Source organism: Triturus cristatus, chromosome 4_1, assembly GCF_964204655.1.
Source record: "Triturus cristatus chromosome 4_1, aTriCri1.1, whole genome shotgun sequence".
Taxonomy (NCBI): domain Eukaryota; kingdom Metazoa; phylum Chordata; class Amphibia; order Caudata; family Salamandridae; genus Triturus; species Triturus cristatus.
This window is the reverse complement of record NC_140585.1, coordinates 747,397,271-747,419,170: the sequence shown is the minus strand read 5'-3', so window position 1 is coordinate 747,419,170 and position 21,900 is coordinate 747,397,271. Positions and strand designations below refer to the sequence as shown.

Sequence of the window (21,900 nt, the reverse complement as noted above, 5' to 3'; positions counted from 1 at the left end):
TGTTTACCAAAACTATTTGACTTGTTGTCTGTTGGTTTTGAGGTGTTTCCTCTGAATGATCTGGATTACTACCCTTTTTCTCCGTTCTCCTTTCTCCTTCCACCTGGAACCTTTCGTGTCACATTCAAGACGGCAGGGTAGCAGATGAAACTGGCAGGCTTTATCTTCAGAAGACTCCCTGACCCTCTTCAGGATGCTGACATGATTCACTGCTCTTAATGCCACCCATCATGTCTTTTCAAGACCTGGGCCCTGGTGGCAGCTTTTTGGCAGCAGCAAAAGATCCACTGCTGTCCTGGATCATTGCCTCGTCCAAGCAGCCTCATTGAAGGCAGGCAGCAGACTCAGTTTAGCCCTGACCCTCAGGACCCTATTCTCAAACTAGCCCAAATTCTCATTAGTACAATCTAAAATAATTCTTTATATAAGGGAAACCCTGGATTTGGTCTTCACGATAGGTAACAGCCGTTGGCCAAATGGCCGGCCCTTCTTGATCAACAAGACCTTATAATTGTGGTGATCAGACGTTTCTGAGACCTCTGCCATTCTGCATAGTGAAGTGCCCTGCTCCACATGAATCCTGGCAGCTGTATTTGGCGGACCACTAAGACAACTGCATAGTGACAAGTTGAGCCTTTTCCAATCATATCTTCCTTAGTTCTGACCTAGTACTAGGGAAAGGACTCCCCTTCGCCACCTGGAACTTGCAGCCCTGGCTTCTTATTTTTCATGAGTGAATTGTGCAATTGTGCAACTATCCATCACTCACCATACATATGAGTGGGTCTGTGCTAAATATTTTTACATCAACTACTTACTATGTTTCCATTCAGTTATAAACCCAAATCTATTCTATGTCCTAATGCACCCACAGGAAGGAAAACCCCTCCTATAGACACTAGCATGCTTCATCATAGTTTTACAGCCTCTAACACAGAGGAGCATCCTTTGTTTATGTTTATATGTTTATATAGCGCTTGATTGCTGTGACGTCTTGGCGCTGTGGTGTGTGAGCAAGAATAACATACTGTGTTAACCGGGAGCCTATGCGGAAGTAAACAGACATGTTTTCAGACCCTTCCTGAAAAGTTGCAAATTGGGTTGGAGCTTCATGGCCAGAGGCATTTTATTCCAGAGCTTTGCCGCACATTGTGATATCTCCCTGCCCCCCCTCCATCTTGCCCGTCTGGTCTTTATGATCTTAATGAGACCCAAACTAGCAGATCTAAGAGCACGTGGAGGAATATACGTGGGAACAGTTTTTGAATGTCCTCTGCACCGCTGCCATATATTGCCTTGTGCACAAGGCATAAAGACTTAAATTCCACCCGCTTTTTGACAGGAAGCCAGTGAAGTGATTTGATTCCTGCTCAAGCTGGCTGTCCTCTGGGTATACCCAGAAGTAGTCCCGCTGTGGCGTTCTGTAGAGATTGCAATTTTCTCATTTGGGACTTGTCAATGCCCATAAATAGGGTATTGCAGTAGTATAACTTGGATAAGAAGAGTGCTACCATCGCTGTCTTTTACAACTCTTGTGAGATGTTTGGAAAAAATTAGTTCTCAGGGTTTTTAATAGAAAAAAGCAGGAGGAGGTGAGGATGTTTACCTGGGCACAGAAGTTCAGTTGATCATCGAAGATGACCCCAAGGTTCTTAACCTTGGTGACAGGGCGTGGGCATTCTCCGGCCTTAGTTGGTCACCAGGACTTATTCCACAAGGGCTGGCCCGGACCAAATTCAGTCACCTCTGTTTTGTCTGTGTTAATTTTCAGGAAGCTATGGTTCATCAGGTCATAATCTCAGTGAGACAAATATAGAACCTGGCAGCTGTGTTCTCAGGCTGGTTGGTAATGGAGATGACAAGTTGAGAATCATCAGCATAAGAAACCAGGGCAAAACCGTGCCTCCTGACAAGTTTAGCCAACGGGTGATGTAAATGTTAAACATTGTCGGGGAAAGGGCGGATCCCTGTGGGACGCCGCATGGAAGTTGGAAGCTGTCCGATTATGGGCCGTCCCAGAACAGCCTCTGCTCTCTTGCCTCCAGGAAGGAGGATAGGAAGGCCAGGGCAGTGGCCTCCACCCCCACATTCCTCAGCCGCTGCACCAACACCGTGTGGTTCATGGTTTCGAACACGGCCGACAAATCTAGGAGCACAACGACCTCCCTACCCCCCCATCCACCACCCTGCGGATCTCTTCGGTTGCAATGATCAGGGCTGATTCGGTGGAATGGCATGAACGGAAACCATGCTGTGACGTGTCCAGTAGATTGTTGGCATCTAAGTAATCAGTCAGCACTGTATTTAGTGATTTTTCCAAAATCTTAGCCACTATTGGTAGGCCGGCAATGGGGCGGTAGTTTTTTGGTTCGGTTGGGTCCAGATTTGGTTTCTTTAAGAGAGGTCTAATAGATGCTTTTTTCCAAATTTCTGGATAGCAACCTGATTCCAGAACTTGGTTAATAAGGGGGTTGACATTGACACAGATCTTCTGGGCAGCCAAATGCATAATAGTAGGGGGACAGGGATCTGTGGGTGAGCCAGTTTTTATGGAAAGAAAACGTTTTTGTACTTCGTCGTTTGTTACTGTCTGGAAACAAGATAGTCTACAATGAGTTGAACCCGTTAGTTGTTCTTTTTTATCCTGAAACCCTGGAGAGCTTAGGAAGCTGTTATAGATTCCTTGCACCTTGTCTTGGAAAAATACAGCAAGTTTATTACACATAACTTGATCAGGCTTGAAGGCATTATCCAGCTGGGGTTTAGCCAGCATGTTGACAGATTTGAATAATTCCTTGGTAGTGTTACCAGCCTCCTTTATTTGAGTTGTGAAAAAGTTTTTTTTTTTGCTGCAATAATTGCCTCCTTATATTGTTGAATAGCTAAGTTATATGTTAATTTCGTTTGATTATTGTAGTCTTGTCTCCAGAGACGCTCGGCTCTCCTACAATTAGTTTTTAGACACTTGAGCTCTGGGGTATACCACGGTTACGATATCTTGGCTCTCTTTGCCGTCCCCAGTTTTTTAGGTGCAACATGCTTGGCTGCTGTCAGTAGCCAGTCGTTAAACTGCAAGGCTGCTGCATTATTGTCCTTTCCTAACGTGGCAGGAAAGTGACCACGGGTCCACTCAAGGTCGCTGCCCTTGACTTTATTCCAGTGCCTAATTTGTACCTTGGATGACTTAATCTGTGTACAGAGGTATGGCTGTGTGACTTTAATATTAAAATGAATAGCCTTATAATCTCTCCACGGTAGGGCTAACATATTAGTCAGATTAATATCAGGATTGCTTGTAAAAATACCATCTAGCGTGTGTCCAGCCTGATGAGTAGATTCAGTTATGAGTTGATTTAAGTTAAAAGCCTCAAGATTATCCAGCAGTCTAATTGTATCCGAGTTGTTTTTGGATTCTAGGTGATAGTTAAAATCACCTAGAATTGTAAGGGAGTGAGAATCAGTACATGACTCCAAAAGCGTCAAAAGTGCTTGAGAAAAGGGCGCTTTGGGTCCGGGTGGGCGATATATTAGTATCCCCTGGAACGTCGAGAGGTTGTTTAACTTTACACAAAAAGGCAGTGCTTCTGCAGGGAGAACAGAATTAGGCTCAACGCGCATGTTTAGATAGTCGTGATCAATAATTGCTATGGCCCACCCCCCCCCCCCCCTGTACCTTTCTCCCTGTCTTGCGAAAAGAGAGCGTAGCCTGTTGCTAAGGCAGTGTTCCAGTCTGGACATGATGTACTATCTGTCCAGGTTTCGGTCACAAAAACCATGTCTGCGGTGGAAAGTTGAATTAAATCTTCCAGCTGATATTTATGTTTAACTACATTGCGGGCGTTAAGCAGGAGAGACTTAACAAACACCTTTTGTGTTGCCTTAAGGTCTCTAGCGGTCCCATTCATGTCATTAAGCCTACACCCCTTTCCTCTGTCTCTGTGAGCTCCAGGCTTTCTAGTTTCCAGCCCTTTCCCTGTCCTATTGGTGTCAGGATAAATTCGAAAGGAGCATTTAGAGCAAAAGGCCTCTGTCCCGTGCAAATTTTGTAGAGATATGTTATGTGGTATACATGTACTTCTTCCCAGTTCGAGCAATTGGTTCCTACTGTATGTTTGGGGCAGAATTTGACCAGGGGTTCTGGCGCTGTTCGGGCGCCGACGGGTGCAGACGGACTTGCCTTTGGCGTGCCGGCGGCACAGTCGCTCCAGCGCAATAGAAATAGTGGTGGGGGAGGAAAAACTAGAGCGTCAACCCCTGTGCAAAGCGGTCCCGACTAACATCCGGGTACCGCGGGGGTCGAGCGAGAAAGCCACTACTATTGTCCTGAGAAGTTATCAAGTATTGTAAAGTTTTAAAAATCAGTTTCAGTGCAAATAATCAAGTTTGTGCAATAACGCAATGTTTAAAATGCAGGCAATAGTCACGGTTTACCATACGTAGTATCCTGCAGTTTTTTTATTTGCCCTGTTCCTACAATGGTCGAAGTAACGACCTATGCTTGAAGGTTATTATTTCCCTTTGGCTCTATAGTTTTTGGTTTTTCGGGTTGTTGTGGAGATGTTGCATATACTCATTGTCTTTAAACTAATGTCAACTTAAGATCAGATTGAAAATGGGGGGCGGGGGGAGGTGTAAGTTGACAATATTCACGCCTCCCTGCAATATTTTAAAACCAAGACAATTGAAAAGTGGATCCTGCATATCTAATTTATCAACCTGTTTCAGTGTTAGGTTTATTTCCTGTTACAGGTCAGTTGCATTTCCTAAGACATATGTTATACCCTGCTGGTGAAAAAACAATTGTGATTGTGAAATTCTTAAGCAAAAATACATTCAAAGGATAAGTGTCTTACTTGTGATTAAAAAGGTCACCTTCACACCTTTTTGTGTTATTTAGCTAACTGTGGGACATGGTATTGGCTTCCTAGATGTTAAAGACTGTCACTTCTGTGCTTATGTGTAAAGCCATGTAGTTTACTATATTGAGCTGTCCCACATGAGTTCTTCAAAGTAGAATATAGTATCACCCACTATGGAAGTCTTCTGATATAGCGACTGTAAAAGCAGCTTATATCTTTAGTGTTAGATGGAGCCCAAATGGGTTATAATTTGATTATTGGATATTAAAAAAACATTGTCTTGGCTAGTTTGTTTGTTTTTACAGATAACTTATTTTACTAAAGAATGGGTATATATGGATGTTTACATTACTTTTTATTTACATTGTTTCTAATTAATAATAGAGAAAGAGTGAATCACGGTTAAAACTTACACACACATTTTAAAAATCATGCTGTTAATTTTTGGACCTATTCTGATATGAGCATTCACTTATCAAAATATGATTTTTAAATACACCAACCCAAGTAAAGGTTAGTTACCTCTAATATTTCAGCCTGCCTCTTCACCTTGTAGATGGACCCATGAACAATTCTTAACAAGAGTACAATTAAATTGTTTGCATGCATGAGTTTCACTAAAACCAGCCTTATTTTCTTGACCCCAAAGCGAATGTCAGTCTGAGAACCTCTGTTTTTATTTTACAGGTGTAAACAACAAATCAGCTCAAGTTCTGTTGCTATTGGTTATACCTGGACATTTAATATTTTTATACACCATTCATTTAATGAAAAGTGGTCATACTTCCTTGACCCCAATATTTATAGCAGTATTCTTGTTTGCTGCTCTTCTACAGGTAAGGAAATGGATTTTGTAACTTTGACTTGTAATGTGCATGTGCATTTTACAGGAAATTGGATATACAGGCCAGGTTTTGACATCCCAGTGAATTCTCATGGAAGATTCCTCTTGAAACATGAGTTTGATGCACCAGAATGCTCGAGTTATTTTTTAACTTGAGCATTTAAATAGTGAAACAATGGAAAGAAAATAGTACCTTGTAAATAATTGTTCTGTTTACTAACACTGCTCTCCTTTATGAGTAAGAAAGACGAGAGCTTTTACTTTCTCTTAGCTGTACTGTTGTATTCATGGTAAAAGCTGATGCTTGCAACTCTTGATCACAAGTCTCTGGCTAGAAACGTGATTGCCTACATACAATTAGTAGATTATCTGCCTGTCCCACCAGCATACTTGCTTCAGTTTTTATTTTAACTCGGCATAGAGAACCACTGCACTTCAGTTATCATAATCATCACTTTAGTATTGTGCATGATATCAACTTTGGGTGCCAAATATCTGGCTTTGGGTATGTGGCCCTACCATGACTAAGTGCAGTGACCATTGCCCTTTTATAGTTGGAGAACTATGGTAGAATCAAGTAGCTTTTGAATAGAAAATGGTTTGTAACTCACAAAGCAACATTTCTACACCTACCAATGTTCACCTGGAATGATATTTACAGGAGGAATGGTCTTTATATACCCAAATTCTCAGCAGAAGTACACCTTAAACCCACATGTAGATTGAACTTGCTTAGCATTTTAGGTCTCAGCCTAGCAGACAGCTCAGCTGTGTGGTATGCAAAAGATATCTTGGGAAGTTTCAGAAATTTGATCTGGGAATGTGTTCCGCCCATTGCTTGCCATTGGCTTTGTGGTTTGCACCTCACGTTTTCTAGATTTCTATTTAGTGACTTTATTTGCTTTAGGCTCCCCAACTGTAGTTTGTGCCTCCCCATGCCAAAGCTGTGTTCACAGTATTCTTCAACCAACTCATTTTCTGTACTGAACAGATGTGTAAATCTTGTTCTTATCTTGTCACATTTGCTATGCATTCAAAGAACAAGGTCAAATGTCAAGCTGTGTCTTCGAGGGAGCCTGCTGTTTATTTTGCTTTCGGCGGACTTCAAAATGAGAGCTTTTAGGGGAAAGAGGAATGCAGAATACTTTCTCCATTAAGCCTGCATGTGCCCTTTTAAATTTTTTTATATATTTTAGGGATAGCATTCTCAAAAGGTATCTCATTCTTTAGCTGCACAAAATATTTGCCTCTCATTCGTGGGGCATGAAGTTCACTATTGGCATTATCAGGGTGGGTGGAAGCATGAACGTTTCTAAAATCATGTTTGAAAACTATTACAAAAAAAAACTTGCACTGATTAAGATGAAACCGGTCTGCATGTGAATGAAATACATTTTTGGAATTTCTGTAGGAAACTTTTCATATTTAACAGGTTTTTGCAAAATGTTTTTAGAAATGAAGCTGGCCCGCAAGTTAAGTTTACAGGACAACCTTATTACTTGCTTTCTTTCACATCTATAAACTTGTAAATAAATCCTTGCCTGTTTTCAACAGGGAGCTGCATGCAGAGTTCAGGAGGGCCCTCGGACCGCACTGATTTAGTCTGATGCACTAGTACTACTAAGAGGAAACAGTTCTGCATGTGAATGAAATACATTTTTGCAGAGAACTTTTCATATTTAACAAGTGTTTTGCAAAATTCCTCTTCTTTGGCAAGTCCCTTTAATTTTTAAAAGTGCATTTTTAGGAACAAAGTACAAAACCGTATTTCACTCTCCGCTTCAGCCTAACGGGAATCTTGGGCAATTTACACTGTTTATAGCCCATTCAGTCTCAAGCACAGCATAAGATATTTTCACAGAAAAGAGGCAGCCACATTGTAACACAATTTAACAATGCTTGCTTTTTACTTTGATGTGTAAAGCATCTACTTTATTTATGACATATGTGGCAACTCGTTTTGGAGAGTTGGATGAGTTTAAAGGCACTTTTTATGAAAGCTTTTGTGTTTTTTAGCTACACAATAATTATGTATTCCATCTCCAGCTGTGCCTTATTCGGAACACAATATATTACTTGATGTAAACGATTTCCTCATTTATCCTTGCAGGCACTAGGGTAATGATTTGAATGGTACAGCAGTTAAGTGGAAACAGGGGCCAAGAGGTTTAGGAAAAATACTGAGCGCTTATTCAAGCTATATTTTACTACCAAACAAGCAGTCACTAGTGCACTTACCTTGCAGGCACTTGGGTCATGATTTGAATGGTACAGCAGGTACAGTGGCATAGGTTCTAACAGCTCTAGGAAACACACTGAACTCTGATTATTGCTATATTTCACTACTAAACAAGCAGTCAGAAGTGCAATTAACTTACAAGCACCAGGGTCCTGATTTGAATGGTGCAGTAGCACAGGGGCCGAAAGGATCCCTGAAACCCAATGAACACAGATTATTGCTATATTCTACTACTAAACAACAGTCAAATGTAATTACCTTGCAGGCACTGATTTGAATGGTGCAGCAATAAACAATCAGTCTCAAGTGCAATTGCCTTGCAGACACTAGGGTCATGATTTGAAGGGTGCAGCCAGGTGCAGTGGTACAGGTGTTGATGGGTCTAGGAAGCCTACTGAATTCTGACTATTGCTATATTTTACTACTACCCCAACTCGGAACAAGCTATGGTCGATATCTCCCAGCTCCCCAGCAAATGACTACCATCCCAGTGTTCCCTGTAGCACAGTCCGAGCACCACCTCCTCCACTGCTGTGCTTCCTGACCCTTCCTCGCTCCCCTCACGGGCGTCCTCCCTCGCAGGCTTGCTCTACTCCTCACCTAGGACACTGGCACACCTTAAAAGTGTACGGGTCACATTTTTCATAGTATGGGCAGCTTTTATAAAAAAACACTTAAGTTCTGTTAAGTATTTCAGTGCTGTTTAAGTGCACCACTTATATTGCACAAAGACATTTTTTTATGGCACTGGGGAGATTACATGATTTGCCCAGGATCACAGGATGTTGAGCTGATGCAGAGTCTTGAACCTGGTTCCCCAAGTTAGCAGCTCTTTCTGTTACGTCACATCTTTATTATAGTCATCTGCAACATGAACAAAAAACATTGACAAAGACAATAGATCTCGCATAGGCAAAACCTATTGGCTTTACCAATGCATGTGTTTTTTTTAATTATTATTACTGCGGTAAAATCAGCTGAACATATGTTGACAGCAGATTTGGTAAAGAGCTGGTGGAAAGAATTGTGAGAGAATTGTGAGATAGTGAATTGATCATTATTGGCATAGGTGGGTATTTGTAGAAAGTCAAGTGAAATTAGGTTTGTATTTTAGGATTGGGTCCAAGAGATGTCGGGGGTCGTTATTGAAGTGATTATGCTGCTTCGTCTTAGTTGGCGGTATGTCAGCAGAGGTGGGGAAGGAGAGGACACGGTTAGTAAAGAAGCAGTATGACAAATGAAATAGAGGTGAGAATGAAGGGTAGAGATGAGTACTTCAAGTGAAGATACACTGATTATGGGAGAGGAATGTGCAATAAATTCAATGAAAGTTGAACAGGAACGTTTTCGGCTTTTTTATTAAGATCAGTAAGAATTCTGGCTTCAAAGGCTGCTTTCCAGGGGTAAATCTCTTGGTTTCTCGTGAGATTTTGTAAACTCCTAGGTTTTTTATATCAACACATTTTTGTGTACATTGGATAATTGTTAATTAGTTCCCAACATATTAATGGAGTACCCCAAAAAACTGTGCAACAGATTAGATCATTTACCCTCAAATTCCACCTTTCCTCATTTATTTAGAGTATTTCAAAGACTTTAGCACTGCACTTTGATGTCCGTTCTAAGGTATTTGGTGGGTACCAAATGATTTTATCTCATCACCCCGACCTACCCATCAACTCACTCTGGAACTTTGCTTCCCTGTACAACTTCAAAGTCTTATTCAGAGTAGCTCAAGAAGTTGCCTTTTGCAAAATCTCCACAACCATCTTCCTCTTCACTACTCCTCATCCCACTTTGCCATCCTCTACCAAACATATCCTCACACCCCTGTCTGTTAACCAACCTTCAGTCCTCTTTAACTCTTTCTGATAAATTATGCTGCAAATCATCAACCCTTGTGTCCCCCAGTGTATTTTTGTATTTATTCTCGCTGTCCTCTCTGGCATCTACATACACTGCTATAAATCTGTTCTATAACCTATTGTATTTCACCCAACCATTGTAAGGGCTTACACTATGGATTTTCCCATCTCCACTCTGCCAATAGTGTTCCCAGAGAGTGTTCAAAGCTCCCCCTGGCCAAAGTCCATTGTAACCACCACAAAATCACAGACCACTGTAAGCTCTATCCTTTGGGTCATTGATGTTTCACAGCAGCGTTTGTCATGATTAACCATCCCACCTAGCTAATTACTTTCCTTTTAAATCAGTAGTGCATTGACTGGATAGTTGTCTTCCTATCTCGAAATGCTCCTTTTCAGTGTCTAGGTCCTCATCTGGCTACAATCCTGGTCCCATCTGAATCACCTTCCACAGCCACTTAATTTACTCCCTTAACTTCACCTCCTGTCTCTTGGAAACTACGGAACATGATAGTCTCACTTGTTTGGATCGGTAGTCTAAAATGTTATTATATTGCCCCATTAATCAGTGAGCTGATGAGGTGCCATGATGCGGTGTACATTGTTTTTGGATGACCAGCTGCATGTATAATTTTCAAATGTTCATTTAAAAATCGATGATACCCATACTTTTGTATTACGGCTTAGGAAATGGTAATGATTGATGCAAAATTAAGAAACACAACTCTTACAAATGAAGATGAATTGGTGGATCAGGACAGCTGAAGGATCTACCATTTTTTTTGGATACCTTGAGAAAATATAATGGGACTGTCTTAAACCCTTTCAATTTCGTTGTGTTTTAATTTATTGCATAGAGCTTACTACAAAGCTACCAGAAAGGTCTTGTGTATTTCCCATATTAAGACCAACATGTCAAGTCAGAACAGCATTACAGTCTTACAAAAGTATCTTGGTGTAAATATCTCCTATATTTGTAGGACTGCTGCCTGAGGAGGGAATGCTCGCCTTCCGTGGCGTCTCAACTTGTTCTCTGTTTCTGAATAGTATGTCTCGCAACTCATCACTTTTCTTGTGAAGGGAGACCCTACAGAGGATGTCATAAGTGGGCTTCTGGGTCGGTGATCAATTTAAAATGTGGAACACTATACCCCAAAACAACAACTATGATTGCTATGCACTCCATCCTGGCTTTACCAGCGGAGGAGCATTTGTCTGTTCAAGGTCATATTAGTATTCCAGAGATGAGATTTGAGATTTTTAGACGTCACATTGATGACCACTGTAGAAGACCAATATGTTCCCTCTATGATCTTCAATTATATGTACAGTGTTTGGGCTAGTCTGCAGCTGCAGAAACCTCAACAGGCACAACATAGGGCCAGATTACGAGTCGTGAAATTCAGTGAGGAAATTCCAGGTGGTCACAATTATTGATAAGCATGAAGTTTCCTTATGGAATTCCTGCAATTATGAGTTAATCCCCATTGAATGGTTAGAACAGTGCAGATCCAGATTTACTCCGCAGAATTTCACACCGTGTTGCCTCTTCCATGGGAATGAACACTCACATTTACCACCTGCTTTGAGCTGGTGTTAAATGTGCACTGGGGTGGGTGGATGTGGGATGGGCTGGCAAGGATGAGGGAAGGAAGGAGAGACAATGACCTGGCGGGGGCAAGGTGGCTTGCATGCTCCCACTGTGCCATTGCTGAGGGTCTAGCAGAGGCTGGAGAAGTGGTTTGGCTGCAATGCGTCCTTTCCTCACAACAATTTTACCAACTGGATTTTTCTGACTGTTAAAATCTGGTCTGTTTTTTCTGCATCTGGTAATTCCAGGTGCCAGAACACTTGTGATCGAGTGGAGCGGAATTTTGGAGTTTCACCTAGTAATCGGGTTCATATTGTGGAGCTTTTGTGGTTTTCTTTGTAGTAGGGAATACCGGATGTCAGGTATAATTCTAGAGATGTATATCTTCAGAATTTGTTAAGCTGATCTTAGACGGCCAAACTCAGTGGTAGGACATGGTGACAAGTTAGGATCTCCTTTGTAGAGATAGTCTGTCAGCTGCCTGTGGGATTCCATGTAGCTTTGTGTTTAGTAGGGAATGTGAACTTGCCTGCATTATCAATTTTAAGTTTAAATCACTTTTATTGACATGCAGCGAACATATACAATGCAACGAAGACATGAAGCCTGCATATCTGAGAGCAATAATCTCTCCATGTGAGCATGATGCCAAACTATATGTAGTAAAACGTCTCCATTAACAAAAGTGTGTTCATCATTATCAAAGTACTTTTTTCGGGTGCCATAACCATCAAAGTGTACAGTAAAACATCAAGATAAAATATTAAAAATCAGTAAATATAAATATAAAAAACATACTGTCATAAAATGTAATTCTCATCGCATAGGACTTCTTAGCGAATAATCACAGTGTATCGCTGTAGGAGGGTAGAATCTTTCTAGCATGGTTATCCCCACTTTTTGCATGGTGTCAGTGTTTTTTTAAAATTTTTTACCTAGACTGTTGGGATCCTGCTAATCAGGACCCCGACCACTGTGCTTTCTCCCCTAAATTGACATGGCAGGTGCTTTGGTACCTCCATAATTGGCTACTGGTGTACTCTTGTAAGTCCCTAGAATATGGTACTAAGGTACCCAGGGCATAGGTACACCAGAGTCCTCCCATGGGCTGCAGCATGTATTGTGCCACCCATAGGAGTCCACTTAAACTGTGACTACAGGCCTGCCATTGCAGCCTGTGTGAGTTGGTTCTTGCATCTCTCACGACAGATACAAGTTTCCTTATATCTGAGGTCACTACACTTTAAACCGATAAGTCATCCCAATGGCAGGCTCTTCAGTCCTGAGGGCAGGGTGATTGGTTATAAATGTGAGGGCGCCCGTTCGTGAGCAGGACGCTCCTACTTACCCTGGAGATGATTTTCCAGGCTTTGTAAATGTGCTCAGCCATCTTTAGACTTATAGTAGACATCAGGCATTATGAGATGTATAACTGTATAGTGGCTACCCAGAACCCGGTCATGTTTGGTATCAAACATTTTGGAATCCTACCCCAACACCGTTTCCAGTGTTGGAAGTATGATCCCATGTACTGGGGGGCTCCTTAGGGGACACCCCTGTACTCCCAGGAACAGCCTTTCAGGGTCTAAGCAAGATAGTGCCGCTGCCGACCACAGACACGATTCTGCCTTCCTGCAGCTGAGCCAAGCTTGAGCAGGAGAAGGTAGAACAATAGGTTTCCTGTCACAGGGAGGTGTCACCACCTCCCAGACAGGACTTAGTGTATTGGGCTAGGGTGGGGTGCTTGCCAGCACCACCAGACTGCTTCGAAGGGCTCATTTGGTGCCCTTCTTGCAAGCTCCAATTTGAGCCAGTTCAGGTAGCCCTTGGCTCCCCCTCTGGTGCGAAACTGGACAAAAGACATGGGAGTCTCCTCCTCGCTGTCCAGCCCCTTCTCTGGGAGGGACCCCCCCAGTTGCTCCAACCCTTTCCTTAGGGTACTTAAGGGCTCACCTTTGGGTGGGTCCTTAGATTCATCGTGGGACAAGACTCAACCCAGAAACTATGTTGCTCATCAATCATCTGGACACTTTGACTTCATTGGACTTCTACCGGAACCAAGACTGCACCAAGGAAAACTCCTGCTGTTCCTGGTCTCGCTTTTCTTCAAGTCTTCTTCGTCATCTGTGCTTCTTCCAGGTTCTTCAACAGACCTGTAGGCATCAAGGACACCAGAAGAAATTTCCCTTGGAGTGAAGGAGTCACTCCCCTGCATCTGCAGGCACCACAACAAAGCAGACCGGTCTGCTGTTCCTGTCGTCTTACAGGCTTCCTAAGGGTCAGCAACACAGATGGTGGTTCTGCAACTCTCTTGAGGCCTGACTTGTCCTTCCTGCAATTTTGAGGCCAGTATCCTTTGTCAGAGCCGCTGGGGCCAAACCCTTGTGCAGCAAGTTGCCTTTCCATTGCCAAGACTTGTTGGCTCTGCACTCCAGAGATCTTCGGGCTACAAGAAGCTCCCGCCTCCAGTATCTCTTTCCTCCAAGATCAGCGTCCTCACCACATCCTCTGCACTGTGGGCATTCATCTTTGGTGAGCTGCTCGAGGTCTTCCTGCAACTTCTGCACCTTCGGCCTGTGGGTTCTCCCGAGGGTCTTTTACTGCGTTAGTGGGCTCCCCTGTTTGCTCGGGCCTGCTCTAACTTTCCTGCTGTTGGTGAGTCCCATTGAACTTGCTGGTCCCAACGTTGCTCCTTCTTAGTCTTCCACACCAGTTGCGGTTACCAAGGCTTGTTGGACACCGACCACCTAGTCACTGACATCCGACATGGGACAGCCTTATGCATGGCTCCTGGTCTTCCTCATTGTCGCCTAGTCCTCACAGCTGCAGCGACAAGGTCACTGTTGACTCTTCAAAACCTCCAGACATCGGTGTGCATTATGTCTCCGTGCCTCCCGGTCACCTCCGAGTAGCATAGACTCTGTTCCCTCTGTTAGCAGGTTCTTCACTTCCAGAATCTACCCTTGGATTCCACCGGACTCCTTCAACATCTTCTCCAGAGGCAACTTCAAAATCTCTCATTGTTGTCTACTGCAGGCTCCAACGTCACTTCACCCCTATGCACCTGGGTTCCCTGGTGTAGGTAACCTGGTTTCTAGTACATCCAATGCTGGGGTAGCTCTCCAACTTTCTGTCTTCCAAAGGGTTCCTTCGGGGTCCTCCAGGAAGGGTCCTTTAAAACTGCAACTGCGACTTCCCTATTGATTTCTATTGGACACACAGCTGTGTTTCCACTCTCCACACAGCCTCCGTGGGGTTCCTGGGTACGTACCTTGGGTGGTTCCTTGTGTCCCCATCTCTTTTGGATCTTCAGGTCCAAGTCCCGTCCCCTGATGCAGTTCGCATTCCTCTTTCTTACTAGAGGGTATGGTCTCCACCTGGAGACCATGGTATTTTCTGCTACTTATCAGGTAGCTTTGAAGTATTTTTGTGTATTGTGTTGATATATCCGTGTAGGAGATATACCAATTTAATAGGGATATGGTGTTGTGATAAATAGACTTATTTTTGCTCAACACCGTGTGGTTTCTTTTCATCTAACTTACACTATAGATTAAACTGGTGAAACAAGCTGCTTAACACTCGTTCAAGTTAAGCCTGAAGGCTACTTTCCACAGCTACAACTTTGACAGGTTTCTATGGTTATCAAAGACCACTAAAACCACCATAAGGGTTGCCTGGATTAGTGTGAGGTGCACCACTTGAATAAGTGTGCATCACATACTAAGCAAGCCCCTTAAATCACAAAACGAGAAAGTACTACGCCCACTGCATGTGTGCATAGTGATCCTCGTCGACTGTTAAATCAGATTTTTTTGACTTGTTAAAAATGTAACTTGGCGATTCCAAATAAAGTGTAAATTCATAAAGTGCAGAGATATCAGGGAATCCGCAGGACCAGTGTGTCCAAAGAAGGTGGACAATGTAACATAAGACAGTACAAAAATTGCTAAATGCAAATGCTTACGAAATTAAGTCAAACCAAATTTTGTACATTTAAAAGAGATCGCACTGGGCTAGACCTCAGTGACATGAATTTGGAGCAGGCTGCTATCAGCAAGTATAATTAGGTCATGAACTTAACTCATTTGGACCAAACATTTAATAGGAAGAGGCTAACCGAGAATACATTTGGACCAGAAGTCTCAGTTTTTAAAAGTCGCTGAGCAACTGTACAACGTATAACCCCAAGTTCAGGCACACTGGGCATATCCACTTCTGGCAGCAGCCTCAATACCTTGAACAAAAGAACAAAATATGTATCTGTCTCGGGTCCCAAATTACAGGCTATATCGGAGACCTGTTCTTTTTTCCACTTGCTACTTAATGCCTTCAGGAGCAAGCTGCCGAGACGAAACCTCGTGTATATGCTCTTGGTAAGGGGTGGTGTAATGGTATCTATGACTATTTCAAAATGTGGACTTGTTTTAAAATCAAGAAACTGTTTGGTTAGCTGCCCATGTGTCCCCTTCGCAGATTGTCAGTTGTACACGTAAGCCCAGTATGTTGATTTCAAAAGGGCAATCTCTGACTTGCAGATTTTTCCATGGTTCTCCCATATTGTAAGTAGGCCTACCTTCTTGAATCAGCTAAAAGCAAGGTACACTGACACTGCCCATGTCCATCAGATCCCCTAAAGAGTCCCTCTAGTCTACTAGCTCTGGGGTTGACCAGGTGCGAATCCAGTATGTTAGTGGTTTCAGCTGTGTCACATTCAAGATGCGTTTTATACTGAGATCAAGGCAAAGTGGAATAGGAGGAGTGCTGGTCGGGACCGAGAAAAGTGATCTTATAAAAATTATTCTATGGTACAGCCAGCTTCTGGTTGACAGTATAACCCCAAACTTCGGCTTACAAGAGTGCTGCACTTTGAGCTTTAGCACAGTATGCCTCAAGAACTGGTAACATTGAGCAGAAATATGTCTCCTTGTGCAGTCAAACTTTGGCGTTAGCTGTGTGGACTGTTAGGAGGGAGCTTTTATTAATTTGGGATTCCCATTTGAACGTATCAGACAGTTGGGCTCCCAGAGAGTCAAAACAAAAAACCCTTCCAAGGGGTTCACTGGCAACCCTTTCAGTACTGCTTCTGCTTGTGCTTTTACCAGAAACCATACCCTTTTGATTGTTGATGCATTTACTTCACGACCCCTTGCCATGCAGAAATCAAGAAACGGATCAGTCCGGTTTTGGAGACCCATTGGGGTTTCTGAGACAAGGAACGATTAGTCTGTAAAAAGGTATATAGCATTATTTTCTCTGTTTAAAACGGGAGAGTCATTCGTGCATGCTATCGGTGCCTTAACCACATCATTAATATACAGGGTAAACAGGGTAGGGGTAAGGACCACACTCCTGAGTGGCCAGTTTTGCCCCTGCTTCCCCAGCGTGTGCACCTGGGCATAGTTTTTGTTGTGTAATCTAGCGATGAGACTGACCAAGCTACCGGGGGCCCCCCATTTCTGCGAGCACTCTCTAAAGATTCTCACGGGAAACAAGATCAAATGGATCCTGCAAATCAATAACGGCCACTTATAATCTTTGGTTGCAGAGCAGCGCATATTTCCAATATATGAGAGCATACCTAAACACTTGGTCAGAGATGCTTGTTTTAGCTCGGAAGCCTGCTTGGAGGGGGCAGAGGACCTGTTAATTATCGATCCAGTCCTGCAATTTATCAAGGCTATGTCTTGAAAAAAAATCTGCAAGTTGTCTACTATGCTAATGGGCCTGTAATTTGATGGACTGCATGTGTTACCTTACTTAAAAACTGTGATTATTTCCACCCCTCTAGAGATCAGGTGTTTCTCCCCTAGTAGATATTACATTTGACTGAAGGTTAGCATAGCTAGCCCATGTCAGTGGTTCGAATTCATACAAGTCACCCGGTATTCGATCTGGCCCGGGAGCTTTTGCTGACTCAAGTCTATTAATAGTAAAGAGGGCGTCTTCTAGACTGGTCAAACATACCTCAGTAGTCTTCCAGTTGGTTCGATTTAATGCGGCTTCAGTAAAGCCTCCAGATTCCCTGCAGCTCTTAACAGTTTTTACTGTATTTTAACTGTGTTCTAATAGTTCATAAAACATTTTAGCTCCTTGATATTTTTTAAACTTCCTTACCGACTGGTTTTCTCTCGACTCTGCTCTTCTGCCGGCAGTGACTCGCCGCTCCTCTCCCCGGTCCACCACGGGCTTTCCCGGTTGTGTTGAGGGAGTTAACGGTGGTGTTTTCCTCACTTTAGGGCAGGGAGGGAGCCCAGGGTTAACAGTCTAGCTGCTTCTTGGCTCTACTTAAACTCATGCCCATCCCGACGCGTAGCGGAAGCGCTATAGAGTAAGTCTGGTTCTGTTAATTTACGCTGCCAATATACTCCGTTCGCAACAGCTCTTAATGATTTTTATCTACTTGATATTTTTTAAACTTCCTTATGGACTGGTTTTCTCTCAACCCTGCTCTCCCACAGGCAGTGACTCACCGCTCCTCTCGTTGGTCCACCACGGGCTTTCCCGATTGTGTGGAGGGAGTTAGCTATGGTGTTTTCCTCGCTTTCCTCACTTCCGGGCAGGGAGGGAGCCCAGGGTTAGCAGTCTAGCTGCTTCCTGGCTCTAATTAAACTCATGCCCATCCCTACGCGCAGCGGACAGGCGCAGCGGGCGTGCCACTGGCGCGCCTACGGCAAGCCTGTCTGCGCCCGTTCGTGCCCAGCTGTCGCCAGGACCCCTGCTCCTTTTAAGTCGGGGTCTAGCCACAGACAGAAACACTTCTACACAAGTATGGAGCGTATAGCACTAAGAAGGGTAAGCACTTCCAAATGTACTTCTAAGGCCCTCCGAGAGATGGAAGGACCTTTCGCATGTAGAAACTGCCAATGTCACAGTTTAGAATTGCAGCAGGTAAATTCTCTGATAGACGCCACAGGCAAGGAATACCCAGAGCTGGAAGCCAATAACCACCCTCTCCCCCTTAACCCCTCCAGCTGCAATCCTAGCCAGGTTGGCAGTGCTTTTTGGCTAATGTCAGATCATTGCCCAAGCACGCTAATGAAATCTGGGACTTGCTTTCCTCAGGGCATACCGATATTTGTTTTCTAACGTAAACGTGGCTCAAACCTAGCTCCACCCCCGCGATCACGGTGGCGATCCCTGATGGCTACCACATCCAAAAACTTGATAGGCAATCTAAGGTCGGTGGAGACATAGCCATTGTTCATAAGGACTCCATCAAGGTTACTACTCTAGAACAATGCAGTGGCAACAGACTAGAAATTCTTGTGTTCAGATTCGACTCCCAACCTCACCGTTGCTGGAAAGGTGCAGGCCCCCTTCAGGATTTTTCGCTACAACTCATGGAACTAATTGCCCCCCACTTTACCTCCACTAAACATTTCATACTATTAGGAGATTTTAATGTACATAGCAAAATCTCCTCCGATGTGACGCCTCGATGCTCCTGGCGGACCTAGCCACCTTGGGACTGTAGAAGATCAGTACCGGCCCCAAACATCTTGCAGGACACACTTTAGATCTCATCCTGACTACCTCTCCCAATATCTGCTGTGAGGCCCACTCACATGGTGAGACCTCTCTCTACTCCGATTTCAAATAAAAGGAGCAAGGGCTACTCCTGCTTCCGGTTAAGCCTCCCGCAGTTTTCGAAGACAATGGCATAAAATTACGCGCGACCGCTTTGCGGACATATTCCCAATCAATGCCGATTTGGCATTAGGTAATATCGAGGATTGTTTGGCCGGCTATAACAATATAGTAGAAACAACTTTAGAACATCTGGCCCCATTAAAATCTTACCCTACTGAGACCAGAAGAACGCAGGCTGCATGGTTCTTTCCTGATTTACGGAAGGAAAAAAGCCTGTGCAAAAAGCTGGAAAGAAGCTGGCATCCCTCCCATGATGATAAAGCAACATACAAGAGTTCTTTTGCCCTATATCATAAGAACCTAAAGAAAGCACGTAAAATCCATATTGAGTCACAACTTAATCAAGCAGGAAAATCCTCTAAAGAACTCTAACGCATTCTCAAATCGTTCACAAATCCCAAGGCCTGCCATAATTAAGTAACTCGTCACAAGAACTCTGTGATAAGTTAGCCAACTACTTTGTCCAGAAAATTTAGAGTATCTACGACAAAATTACTAAAGATGGGGACCCTCTGAATGACATCTCTACCATCTATCCCTCATACTCTCTTACTACATATTCTTTGGACTGCTTCCCCCACTCTCAAATGACACTGTGGAGTCTCTAATGAAAAATCAGGTTCCCCTCAGCATATTCTACCTGCTTAAGTATCCTCACAACTTCATAAACAGTTGGCACCAGCTATGTGCTAAATTTTTAATTCTCTTTGAGCAAGGGTCATCTACCATCCGAATGGAAGGCTGCCCAAGTAATTCCCATTCGGAAGAAACCTTATGCCCCTCAGGATGATCTGTCCAACTACCGCCCTATCTCCCTGTTACCTTTTCTGTGCAAACTTCTGGAAAAATATATTAATAAGCAACTTTCAGAGTACATTGAAGCAACAGGATGCCTCGACCCCTCTCAGTCTGGGTTCCGACCCAGGTTTAGTATGGAGTCAGCATTGATTGCCATCCCAGACAACCTTAGGCATTCCCTGGACAATGGACAAGCAGCACTACTAGTGCTGTGGGATCTGTCAGCACCGTTTGACACGATATACCATTCCATCCTACTAAACAGACTAAGAAATGTTGGAATCACCGGCCTTGCCTTCCACTGGTTGTCAAGCTTTATAACTCACCACACTCAAACCATCAACCTCGGTGCCTTCCGCTCTCAAACTTCAGAGCTGACCAAATGAGTACCTGAGGGATCCTGCCTTAGTCCCACTCTATTTAACATTTATGTGCCTCCCCTAGCGGACTTACTCAGGGAACTGGGCTTCATCCCAATTTCATACGCTGATGACACCCAACTCCTAATGGCGTTTGATTAAAAACTCTCCCAATACCCAGTCAACCTTTTCCAAAGGCATGATAGGCATGTCGGCTTGGATGAGGAACAATTTCCTGCAGCTAAATGCTAGCAAAACTGAGATTATGCTATTTGGAGAAGCTCCCCTACTCTGGTCCCCAGATTGGTGGCCTACTGACCTAGGTGCTGCCTCGGTCCCGAAAGCATGGGAAAAAACTTAGGAGTACACTTAGACCAGAAACTTACAGTGAGGGAGCAAGTTACGACCACCTCCTGCTTCCATGCATTAGCCTCTTGATAAGGGTTTTTCCTTTTCTCCCCATGACAGTCCGTAAAACACTCCTTCAGGCATTAGTAATAAGTTGCCTAGATTATTGTAATGCCCTCCTGATCTCAGCCAACGAATCCTCTCTTAATAGACTTCAGGTGGTCCAAAACACTGCGGGCCGCTTAGTTTCCAACTCTCCTGCCAGGACCGTCTCTTTTCAGCTACTTTATGGGCTACATTGGTTACCAATCCGCAAGCGGATCCCATTTAAGATCTGCTGCATAGTGCATAAAACAATACACGGCAATGGCCCTAGCTACCTAGCAGATAGTCATCCGATATCAGCCCTCCAGAACTCTCCGGTCAGGCTCTAAATCGCTTTTCTTGGTGTCCTGTGTTAAGAAATCCCGCATAGTTGGGAAAACATTTTACCATCTGGCCCCCTCCCATTGGAATCAACTCCCCAGCCACCTCCGGAAATGCACGTACTCTATACGATTCTGTAAGCTCCTTGAAACTGAGCTTTTCTGAATTCCTCTTCTTGTCCTACTGTAGCACTCCCGCAGCGCGTAGATACCCCTCCGGGGGTGATTCGGGCACTTTACAAGTCATAAAATAAATAAATAAATGTGATAGCAAAGGGTATTCGTGCTATCTAGGCTCCCAGGTGAAATTGTGCCAAAAGGATCTCTTGTTTTTTATTTTAATGGCTTGTAGCAGATAATGCCAGTTCATTTCCTCTCAATCGTGCTTAGCTTTAGCTAGGGCTGTTTTATACTTAAATCCTGCTTCAAGAATGTCTAGGCATCTGCACCCTTGACAGCCTCTTTCAGCATTACTTTGGTCAATTTGCACTCTGCATTATACCATGTGGGGTCCCTCACAAGGCTAGCATGTGTGTGGACATTTAAAAAAAAAGAAATGCACTGGAGTTTATTAAAAAAGCATTCGTGGATGGCTAAGATTGGGACTGCAGAGACAAAACTTCCTCATAATCGGACAGGAAAATCACAAACCACTAATAAATCTCTGCTTTCAGCCTTCGATATGACATTACTCGAGGCCACGAGATTCTCCTGTAGTTGTTGGCTAAAATAGTCCCCGAGTTACGACCTCAAATCTTTAAGCAGTGGCCAGAGCCTTACATCAAGATCAACATAATCAATAACACTTGAGTTAGAACCCCTTTTAAATGTGAATGATCTTTCCTGGTCAGAGTAAGTTCCCCCATTACGTGCTCTGAGTTCCCGAACCACCACTATAGATGCAAGGTGAAGGGCTGAT

At 43.6% G+C, this 21,900-nt stretch overlaps 1 protein-coding gene across 1 annotated transcript in view; it reads left to right on the top strand.

The window, feature by feature from the left end:
• The window catches only part of SLC41A2 (solute carrier family 41 member 2), a 402,292-nt gene that overhangs the window by 365,834 nt on the left and 14,558 nt on the right, over positions 1-21,900 (top strand). The window contains exon 10 of the mRNA XM_085653261.1: positions 5,547-5,695. Within this exon, the coding sequence (XP_085509387.1) occupies positions 5,547-5,695 (149 nt within the window). The remainder of the gene's footprint in view (positions 1-5,546; positions 5,696-21,900) is intronic.